Source organism: Momordica charantia (genome assembly GCF_013281855.1).
Source record: "Momordica charantia cultivar OHB3-1 chromosome 6 unlocalized genomic scaffold, Mcharantia_2.0 BLBB01000006.1, whole genome shotgun sequence".
Lineage (NCBI taxonomy): Eukaryota > Viridiplantae > Streptophyta > Magnoliopsida > Cucurbitales > Cucurbitaceae > Momordica > Momordica charantia.
In genome coordinates this window covers 17,018,843-17,030,609 of record NW_028275164.1, presented here as the reverse complement: position 1 = coordinate 17,030,609, position 11,767 = coordinate 17,018,843, and the positions used below count along the sequence as shown (strand labels likewise).

At 34.9% G+C, this 11,767-nt stretch overlaps 1 protein-coding gene across 1 annotated transcript; it reads left to right on the top strand.

Moving 5' to 3' along the window:
- The first annotated feature begins 546 nt into the window (after positions 1-546).
- Positions 547-5,528, top strand: LOC148210799 (uncharacterized). Its single transcript, XM_088124949.1, has 2 exons — positions 547-1,113; positions 1,201-5,528. Exon 2 carries the CDS (start codon positions 3,806-3,808, stop codon positions 4,544-4,546), a length of 741 nt encoding a protein of 246 aa, XP_087981075.1. The 5' UTR covers positions 547-1,113; positions 1,201-3,805; the 3' UTR covers positions 4,547-5,528.
- The last annotated feature ends 6,239 nt before the right edge of the window (positions 5,529-11,767 follow it).

Sequence of the window (11,767 nt, the reverse complement as noted above, 5' to 3'; positions counted from 1 at the left end):
CAATTCTTTGCATAAACATTTGGCGCCGTGTAACGCCCCGCATTCTCTGACTCGTTTATTTTATGATTTAAAATTGTGCCTTTGGATTTCTTCTTTTTTCTCGTTAAGTGAAATTATTGGAACTTCTTATTTTGGAGTTTTAATTTTGGATAATTTCCAATCAAGTTTATTTTCGTTTGATTTAGATAATTAAGTTCTAAAATTTTGAAAAGAGATTTTAATTAAAACTTAATTAAACTTTTGCAAATTTAATTTTTCCTCTTGGATTTCATTTACTGGAGTGTTTTCTTTAGGATTTTCGCTTCGGGCCTTAGATTTATTTGTTTTACTTTTGTTTTAGTTGAAGGTCATTGAGTTTATATTGTTTGAAAATAGAATTTTAGTTTCTTCAAACCCATGGGCCTTCTATTAATTTGGGAATTCGGCTTTTAGTTTAAAAACAAAGGAAATCAAAAGGAAAACAAGTCAAACCCTAGCCATCTCTTTCTTCCCCTTTTTCCCCCTTTCTTATTGCAGCCGCTAGCCCCCCCCCCCCCCGATTTCTTCTTCTTCCTTTTCACCATTGCAGCCGCCCCACCCCCAGACATCCCTCACCGCCGGCGACCCGTGCAGCACCGCCGTCAACAACGCTTCTCCCGGCGGCGAGCTTAGCCAGTGGTGCTTTTTCCCTCATCGGCGGCTCGAGCAGACAGCAACTCCGGCGTCGATTTGAAGTAGCCAATGGCGGCGCATCACCGCGAACGGTTACAGCGGCGGTGTCTTCACGTTTCTGTTGTCTTGGCAGCGGTGACACTCGAGATCTCCGACGAACCACGACGTCGATCCTCCCTCCACGACCAGATCTGCGGCGGACAGCTCCGATCTGTGGCGTTTGCTCCCTTCCGGCGATGTTAGACTGTTACCCACACGTAATCGAAGCTGGATTCATGATACCCACTCTTTTTGGCATGAGTTCGGCGTTGACCCACCTCTAATTGGACCCAAATCAGCATTACCCATAACTGTTTCACATCGGATCAGCAAGCCTAAGGCCATTCGAAGTCGAATTTTGGAGCTCGAACATCCTCGTCATCGACCCACTCCTAACCAAGAGGTTTTAAGTTGAGATAATAGGTAATAGATCACCTAAACTTAGTTTCGATGCAAACTAAGTGTTTCTAGCATGAACTCTAATCAAGTTTGGTTTGCTTTTGGATTTAGGAACCCTTCGACGTGCTTAGTAGTGGTTTGGGACTTTGTGGTAAGTAGTTTCTTACTGGAGGGATTGGTTGTTGTGTGCTGATATGATATGGTTGTTTGCTCGTGTGCCCATGTGTGATACTTGCATGTTGCTTGTCGTTGTTATCATTTAGTAAACGTCATTGTTGATAAAACTGTTGATATATCTTGGGAAAATTATGTGGTTGTGTGAATCAATTGTAGCCAGGTAATCTTGGATGACTATGATTGAATTGTTGTTGTGTTCTAATTGGTTTTCATGTTGAAATTTGTATACCGGTACTATAATCTATTGTTTTGAAAGCATATTGAATATTTATGAGAAATCGGTTGTGTTTGTTGTATGCTGGGTACTTATCAATTATATTTTGGTTAAGTTGTTGGTTGTGCCTTTCTGTGAACGATGCCTGTTGGAGCTGTTGGATCATGCTGGACAATTTTAAATTGATTGGTTTTTACATATGATCATTTTGGTGTATCGCATATTGGACTGCTATGAGATTGGTGATGCATGAGGCATGGCGTAGTAGCAAGTAGGACTCTTGTGAGAGTTTTGAGACATAACAAAGTAAGTAGACAAGGGGCGTGTGCGTGCCTTAATGTATGCTAAATGGTCTCTAATGTGCTGATTTTGTTGCGTTTAATGCTAATTTTGTTACATCATTGTGCTAAATAATTCTCGTTGTGTTAGTCGAAATACTTGGAGTAGTGTTGGATATTTGTCGATGAAAATGGTGAGATTTCTGCTTTGCTAAACTGTTGAGTATTGCTGTGGTAATGTTTGTTGTCTGGATATGCATGAATTGTTCGGCAGGTTTTGTGAGTTATTATACTTAGTAATGCTTGTTAAATAATGATGTTGGATATTAAGCATGATTGGGTTGTTATCTCATTATTAAAAAGTTGTCTATGTTGTGGAAGCATGTTGAATTGTATTTGTGAGTTGGAACATGTAGGGGTAGTGGCTTAAGAAAGTATATAATAAGACTCTGGTGAGAGTTGGATTCTTGGAGAAAGTGAATGGGTGAGTGTCAGGGCCTCGGGTATAAATGGTCGGGGGCTGATACGTCACTAATTGGGTATCGAGGCCTCGGGTAAAAACGGTCTAGGGTCGATACACCAATATTGGATAAGGATGAGTGTCGAGGCCTCGGGTATAAATGGTCGAGGGTCGATGCGAGGAGTCTTTTGAAAGGAACACTATTGGGGCCTTGGGTATAAATGGTCAAGGGCCAATAGATGGTGAAGTCATCGGGGCCTCGGGTATAAATGGTCAAGGGCCGATGCAGCAGTGTCGGGGCTTTGGGTATAAATGGTCAGGGGCCGACTCTACTCGAAGGACTTAACTGCAGAAGGCTAGGATAGCTGTGATAAGCGTAGAGGTACTTGAGATGTTAGGGAGACTAGAGGTTGGTAGTTAATGTGTTCCGGGTTGTGGTTGTCCCGAATTTTATAGAATTTGTCTATGTTTGATTGCATAATGTGATGAAAAGCATGACTATGAATGTTTCATGATTTGGTTGAGCATGATGAGTTTGACATGCACGGTACATGTATAGTTAAACATTTGCATAAACTGCTTCTTGTGATATGTTTCTATTTATTCAAGGCTTGAGAGTTGTGATAAGCATGATATGTTGATTCTTTAATAAGCATTACACGTGGTTTCCTTGATAAGTATGCTGTTTGTGCGTGACCCTTCGGATAAGGGCTGCTTACTGAGTACTATGGTGGTACTCATCCCCTCCTTTTTCCCCTGCTTTGCTAAATTGGGATGGTGATGGCGAGGAGGAGGCTTGATCGGAAAGACCATTAGTTATGCCGCGTGCAATCAATTTCTTTTAGTTAGGGTAGTGTGACTACTTAATCTTGTAGTTGAGTTGTTAGTGGTTGGTTTTGTTTAGTTTTATTGTCTAAAGGATGATATAAGGTTTCCGATTCACCATTCTTTTTAGAGCATTAATTTTGTTAGCTTCTTTAATTACGGGAATGTAACCTACTTAGGATATTTATGAATACATTTGTTTAAGTTGAACGTACTTGACTTAGTTTTTACTTCATTACTATTCGAGATGTTAATATTCCTTTAGTGGATGGTTTATAGTTGGTAAAGGTTTCCTTGAAGGGTTTGTTTAATGTGAAGTCGGCATTAAATGATTTATCTGTATAGGATGTGAGCTTCTCTTAAATCTTTAGTGTTGTTGTCCTAATTGTTCAAGCTCTCGTGAGTGTTGAAAATTAGAGTAGCGCAGGAGAAGCGTGGTAGCTTTATTGCTTGATATTGTTGTGAAGATAATTCTCTGGTTAATGTAAAAATTATAGGTAGTTTTACTAACGGTCCTTGTTTGGAAATGGTGAAATTCCTGGGGCGTTACACGCCGTCTGTGGGGAAGGACAATCTAAGTCATCCCAATCTAAAAAGCGTGAACAAAAATGATTCAGCCAGCAAACTCAACCAACACAGCAGACCGAAGAGCTCTGGGCTGCCAACGATGGTCACCAGAGAGAGGTCGGGGCGGAAGTGGAAGAGGGCCAGATTCATGAAGGCCTTGGGATCGAACCTCTTCGCAAGTCGGCACGCATCACCATGCCTGTCCTGCCACCGGCACATCCAAAACCGTCTAAGGCCAATCGCGGTCGAGGTGGTGCCTCGAGAAGAACCACTCAAGGACCAGCCCAAGCTCCTACTAGGGAGAATTTCGATGCACTTCAGAGAGAATTTGAGGCAATGTGCACTCAAATGCGCACTATGGAAGAGATGTACAACAATATGGTGCAAGCTGCAGGTGCTGGGTCTCGATCTGAAGACCGGGCGGCACGCGACGAGGTGCGCAAGCAAATATGTCTTCACCTCAATCCAGTCGATGAAGAGCGCCCTGGAGGAGATGAAGATGAAGAGTACACCCATCAGAGAGGTGATCTCCGCGAGCATCTCAACGGAAAGAGAAGCTCGTCCCTCCGAAAGGGACGATCTCCGTCCTGCTCGCACAAGAATTCCAACCAGCAGGCCGAATCTTCTTACAACCCAATAACTCCCGAGGGAGTGATCACAAGGGAGGAGTTCGACCAGCTTAAGAGCAAGTTTGATGCTCAGGTTGAAGCCTTGAAGGCTAGGTGCGAGAAAAAAGAAAGCCCGTTCGATGATGGCGACCTGGGAGAATCGCCATTCACCTCGGACATCTTGGAGGCTCCAATCCCTCCGAAGTTCAAAACTCCCACCATGAAACCTTATGATGGGTCTAAGGACCCAAAAGATTATGTTGAGGTCTTCGAAGGCCTCATGGATTTTCAGGCGGCAACAGATGCAATCAACTGCCGCGCCTTCTAGATCGCGCTCATCGGCAGCGCGCGCCTGTGGTATCGAAGACTGCCGGCCAGGTCGATCTCAACCTACTCCCAGTTGAGGAAAGAGTTTACCAGTCAATTCTCTTCCCTGCACTATGACAGAAAGACAGCAACTCAGCTCGCCACCATCAGACAGAAGGAGGGTGAAACACTTAGAGAGTACGTCACAATATTTCAGGAGGAGCAGCTGAAGGTCGCACACTACTCCGATGATTCAGCCATGTCTTACTTCCTCACCGGCCTGGCCGATGAGACCCTCACTGTGAAGCTTGGAGATGAGGCTCCAGCCACCTTCGTCGAAGTTTTGCAAAAAGCGAATAAAGTCATCGATGGGCAAGAGCTCCTCCGGACCAAAACTGGCCGACCTGAAAAGCAGATTGATTACGCTTGTTTACATGCGTAAAAAGAAGGTTTTAGATGTTGTTTTTACTATGTTTCAGCTTTGTTTCGGATTTTTCTCGGTCGTTTGAGTTCCAATTCATGCAAAATTCATATATTATGGTTTGTGGTTGGCTTATATTGTATTTATGACATTTTAGGACCATTTGGGAGTGCAAATTAATCAAAAGAAGCAAAAAGACGAAAAAACTTACATGGGAGGCGCCAGGCGCCTGGGAAGCCTGCAGAAAAACTGGTTTTCTACCAACTTTGCCCTTAATGAAACGCGTCTTCCAATGCGTTTTGGTGGTTCCAACCGATGCATACGTGTAGAAGAAGTGTTCCACTATCAGTTTGAGCACGATTTGGTCAGTCAAAAGAGTTGGAAATGGGTGATTCACCATCGTTTTAGGACCTACCTAACCAATTCTGCACAGCTATAAATTCCAGCAACTTCTCCACCAAAATCATCAAGCCTTGCTTCCTTCTCTTGATCATTTTTAGTGTTTCTTTGTTGCTTTCTAAGTACTTTTGAGTTGCTTTCATTAGTTGCTTTTGGTTTTTAATCCCGAGTACTTTACATTCCTTTATTGAGCTTTGTTTTGTTTCCATTCGTACTTAGTTATTTTCTACTTATTCAAATATATAAAAATCTAGCACTTTGCTTATCTTCCCTTTGCCTTACTTTATTTTTAGTTAAGAGAGTTGTGTTTTTGGAGGAAAGAGCACGTGACACTCCCCCTTGCTTGAAAGAGAAGGGCGAAGCTCTCAATCCCGATAAAAACTCTCCGTTAGTTAACTTTTGTTTTTCACACATGCATTCCACATTCAACCATTTTACTTGCTGTATTTTCTTCAATATGTCTTTCTAAATTCCCGTCTCTAGCCCGGTTATGGATAGTTAGCCTTTTATGTCTAAAAAGGGTTGCTAAGAAGTAGTGTTTTTGCTTTCCATTCATTGCTCAACATGTTTTCCCAAAAAGTTAGGATTTAGAGAAGGCCACTGTAAGTCTTAACAAGTCAATACTGAAAAGGTTGCTTATTTGCATTGTTGAGTGGTTAAACCGAGGAGAGGAGCGCCTTAGACATAAGGGTTCCGCTTAAGTAGCCTAGACATAGGACCTTAACCCGAGGTTGCGACTATTTCCATCCTAAAACTAAGATATCTCTCATAATAGACATATTAGGGAATGTCTTAGGACTTTGAACTTGCTTAGACATAAGTCAAGTGAGAAGCGTAGTCGTTGGTTTCTAAAGTAAAATGCATATTATCCTTAGCGTGTCCTTGATTCTTTGTTGGCTAACTTGAAGTAAATCGGGCTAGGTTTTATCATTATAAGTCCAAATCCCAAATCCAAAACCATTATTTGTGACCACTTCCCATTTTACAAGAATCACTCATTTCAACATTCACTATTCTTTAAAACTTCAGAGTTTGGAAATTATTTAGAAGTCCTTGAGGATCGATACTTGGATACTCCATCCATTTTATATTACTCTGACAGGTGTGCGCTTGCATCTATATAATTGTTACCACGCTTAGTGCGTGCCTTCAGCATAAACATCCCAGTCAACCTTGATTGAGGGAATATTTTGTAATCGTTAAAAAATATTGGTTAAATAACACTTTTTGTCCCTGTACTTTAGTTCAAGTAACGATTTAGTCCCTATACTTTAAAATTGATAACAATTTAGTCCTGAAATTTAGAACGTAACAATTTAGTCGCTGAAGTTTAAAGTTTGTAATGATTTTGCCTCCATTGTGGATTCTTTTGTTTAATTTTTCATATATGTAGACCGATAAACTGATGAAAGATCAAATTAGTTTATAAATTACAAAAATTAAATCGTTATATGACAAAAATTGATGCTTAATTTTGATGAGAATTTTTGTGGTATGGACTAAATTATTACAAATTTTAAACTATAGAGGGAGACTAAATTGTTATTTATTAAAGTTCAGGGACTAAATTGTTACTTAAGTGGAAGTACAAAGACCAAATGTGCTTTTTAACCAAAAGTATATTTAGAAATGGTGAAGTGCTTATTTGTTAATATTTCCCTTTTGTTGTTTTTTTTTTCCATTTCATTTGCTCTTTCAGTTTAGTACTCAATTTGTGCTCTTCCAATCTCGTGCTGAGTTTCATCCCATCATCGACCAGGTTATAATAATAGTAATAATTCATCTTCTTTATTTTTGCTCCGATGTCGAAATAAACCCAAACCCTTATTTGTATTTTTGTAGGTTTACAAATAGTTGGTGGAAAAGACAAAATCAATCCAAGGATCAAAGGTAGAGACTAACAAGTTCTGTCTCTCGGTGCACTTTCGCTATGTTCAAGAACGGGTAAATTCGTCATTATAATTCGTAATTACCATCCATAAACCTGTTTACATTCTTTCTTTAATTCACTAAAAAAAATAGAATTGGAGTGATTTAGCCCAACAAGTTGAATCTATGTTGAATGCCTTCCCAAAACTTCGACTAACCCATAGAAGAAAGGTCATACTATAAATAAATAAATAATAATAATATTATCGTCTTATGTTTTCTAATAATTAATTCAAATTTTATTACAAAAATGTTCCACTTTTATATTAGAGATCCATCCAATGATTGAGTGGGACAAAGAGAAGGCCTTGGAATTTTTATTGGACTTGCTTGGTGAGTTTTACATTTTCTATAAATTAATTAATAACAAATTTGAAGATTCCAATAAAGAATATATATACACACACATATGTGTAAAGAATATTTAATTAATGCTAATTAATCACTTTGTTATTTACACGATTCAACAATTGTTCAGACGTTTTTTCCATCTATATTGGCGATGATTGTACCGACGAAGATGCATTTAAGGTGGTTTATGTACTAACTAGTGAGCACGCCACTATTGAATTTCCTACGAATAAGAGAAGAATGAATAAACAATTTGTTATTTTTTTAAATAAAAAAAATCTAGTCAGCACCGAAGTATTTTCCAATCTAAACTATTGTATTTTTTTAAACATAAAATAGTGTATTTTTTGTCCACAATAATTCTAAATTGACATTTGTGAACCAGATCATAAGAGAGAGAAAACAAGGGTTTGGGATTCTCGTCTCAAAAATTCTAAAGGAGACGAGTGCTTCTTATTCCCTACGGGAACCTTCTGAGGCAAATCTACATGCATAAACCTTACATAATATATGTCAAATTTGCTACACCAAAATAATTCTCTTTTTACAATATACATACTATAGTTTGGAAAATATTAAGGTGTTGTTGAGCACTTGTCAAGTCTCCATATATGTTGACTATTGTTGATAGCTCGTTATTTATTTATTATTATTATTTTATTTTTGTTGAACTACAGGTTATGGACTTTTTGCAACGTTTGACTAAGTGAAAGGAGAGACTAAATATGAAAGAGGGGGACATCGATTGAGTTGGGTGCCTCCCTATATTTGTAATATATAGATAATCCATATTACATTAGATGCTATGAAATCATTTTAGCAGCTGGTTTTCTCCTTGTCTTAAGTGCGTATCTCACCCCTGCGTCTTGGGATTGACTCAAAATAGACTCGTCCTTTTATTTTTCTTTTGTTGTTTTGTTTTTGTTTTTGTTTTTATAACCTCCACGTCCTAGGATCGATTCCTAGAAGATGTATTCCCTTATCTTTATTCTTCAATTTTGTACCCCTCAACGTCCTCAATCCAGCGGCTGCATTGGTTGTTTCTTTTTTCAAATACTAGTGTGCTACTAGTGCGTTGCACGGAATATTTTTAACTTAATTAATTTTATAAATATAATATCACTAATAGTAAAAAAAACAATAATAAACAAAAAAAAATTAAATGTGTATCTATACAAACTTCATAAATAAATAAATAAGCATGTATATACATTGTTTTTTATTAGGGATTTGACTCAGTATTTTGTCTGTTTTTAATTTCAAGTTTTCTACGAATTTTAAAATTATCACTAGTTTCCATATCAAGGCTGCGGAAAAATGAAGGAAATGAGAGAGAATAAAAATATGCAAAATAAAATAGGGCTCATATTGTGAGTAGAACAACGTGGAAGAACTCTTTTTCATGATAAGAGAATAAAATAGTAACAAAAAAAAAATCAAATCTCAACCATACACTCATCTTTTAGATACATCAAACTTCATAAAATATATGCCACCAACATCTTGAGCTGTTTTGGAGATTGAATAATATTTGAAAGATGTTTTGAGAAAACTAAAATCAAAGTAGTGAAAAGTGTTGTGGAAAAAATGGTGGAAGAAACTTATATTTATAGTAGTAGAGAATAAAAAGTTACAAAAGTTTTTGAAATTATTAAACTCTTCAAATTCTAGTATGAATTACAATTAAAGAAAAAATTAATTTTATATTGTAGGAAAACTTTTTGCTTTCTAACATTTTAAATCCTATACATTTATTAGTATTAATAATTAAAGGAAAAAAATTAATTTTATGGTGTAAGAAAACTTTTTGCATTCTAATCTCTTAAATTCTATAAATTTATTAGTGTTAATAATTAATAATAAAAGTTACAAAAACTTTTGAAATTCTTAAACACTTTGAATTCTAGAATGAATTACAATTAAAGAAAAAATTAATTTTATGTTGTAGGAAAACTTTTCACATTCAAACATTTTAAATTCTATAAATTTATTAGTATAATAATTAATTTAATATTTATAGTAATTTATTAATGAGATAGTTTGTAAATTAGTAAATTTAGTAAGGGACAAAAGTGTCCAAAAATAATTTTCCTAACTTCTCCCTTTTTAATATAGTATAGATAAATTTTGTGCCGACTTGAACTTAACATGTATGTCCTGACTCTTAAGTTTTTTAAAAGCAAAAAATGATAGAGGACTCAAAATAAAGATAAATGTAGCTCAAAGTATTCATAAAAAATTATAGAAGAAAATGCCTATTTATATTAGTAGATGATGAAAAGTTACATATCTATATATTCTAGAATTCCAAAACTTTTGAAATTCTATTATCAATTATTATTAGTAAAAAAAATAAAGCTATTCATAAAATTAAATATAACAACTATTTATATATTCCAACTTTTTAGATTTCATGTTGTCCTAAAAAAAATAAACTTTTTAAATTACGCTCAATTGTCATGGTCGATATATACTATTTATAATTTATTAATTAATTTACCGTTTACCATTAATTTAGAATAAAATACCTATCTACATGAGTAGACAATGAAAATTTACGCAACTTTTATTATTAGTTATTATTAATGAAATAATTAAGCTTTTCATAAATTAAACAAATATTTACTTATTCTAATTTTTTAGATTACATGTTACCCTAAAAAATAAACTTTTTGCGGCGATTTGACAATAAAGACGGTATTGGTGGGTCCTATTTTGTTAATTTTTTTTTCCTATGATCTCATATTTTTGGGTTTTACTCGTATGTGAACTATTATTCTAGATTTTTCTTTCTTTTTTTTTCCCCTGAATTTGAATGCGGAGTATTTTTGGAGAATGTGGGTTAAAAATAAGAGTTTTTTGCAAGAAGATGAGGAGTATTCTGATCGACGGAGGCGGAGCTGTTGCTTCGGAAATGTGATTTATAGGAATAAAATGATGGGATGGGATTGGACTGATGAAGCCAATTGTTACGGGGATGACACGTGTGAAGCGTGTAAATGGAATGGAGAGGTTTCAAGGTTTTGTAATATGAGGATATAATTAATTAAAGCGTTGCTTTTGGGCAATCCAAGGATCAAATGTAGAGACTAACAAGTTCTATTGTTGAATCTCTATTTAAATTTCAAATTAAATCTACAACAACATTAATAAAAAGTTGAATACATAAAATACAAATGATAATAATTATATGTAGAAAAACAATTCAAACATGACAATTTTATATTAACTTTTAAAAGCAGTTAAAACATGACAATTTTATATTATAGTTCAAGCTTTTATTAAGTATTATATTTAAAATAACCTCAAATAGTAAAATTCATAGTATATAAGATGTAAAGCTAATAAAAATATATATAGGACCATGAATCTCTCAATTTTCAACTTATTTAGATGGTGCAAAATTGAAATTAAAAATTCTAGAAAATAAGAACAATTGAATATGAAAATGATGATTTAAAGAGGAAAGAAAGATATCAGTATACTAATTTATATAAAAAAGAATTACTTATAATGGAACGGCAATGTAAACTGAAAACAGAAATAAGTCTTAGAATTGCGCAGTCCCTGTAATATATAATATATATACTATAATATTTTATGTATTTCATTTACGTTTTAAATTTAAATGAATTTTAAATTATAAATTAATATACTTTTCATATCCATTTTCGTATAATATTGAAAATACACACTAATAATATATATAAATCTTTTGAAAATAAGAAATTTATAATCAATGAACTTATAAATTTCTCTCCGTTTTAATTGGTTACTATTTCAAATTTGTTATTTGTTATTTTTTATTATTACTATTTTTTTTTACAATTCCTTTCAAAAAAATTTTTAAAAATCTCAACGATTAATATAACCTCGACTCTTGGCTTTTAGAAAACTTTAGACAGTTATGTACTTTTTATTAGAGGTTATTAAAAACCTTTGAAAGAAATACATATTTATCAACAAATTTTATTAACCTTTGGAAATTATGTTATTATTTTGAAAACTTTTGAAAAACAATTTATTTATCAATAAATACTTAAAAACCTTTGAAAAATATATGAATGGAAAGTTTTAGAAAACCTTAAAAAATTATGCAATTTTTTGACAAAAGGTTATTAAAAACCTTTGAAAAACATATAC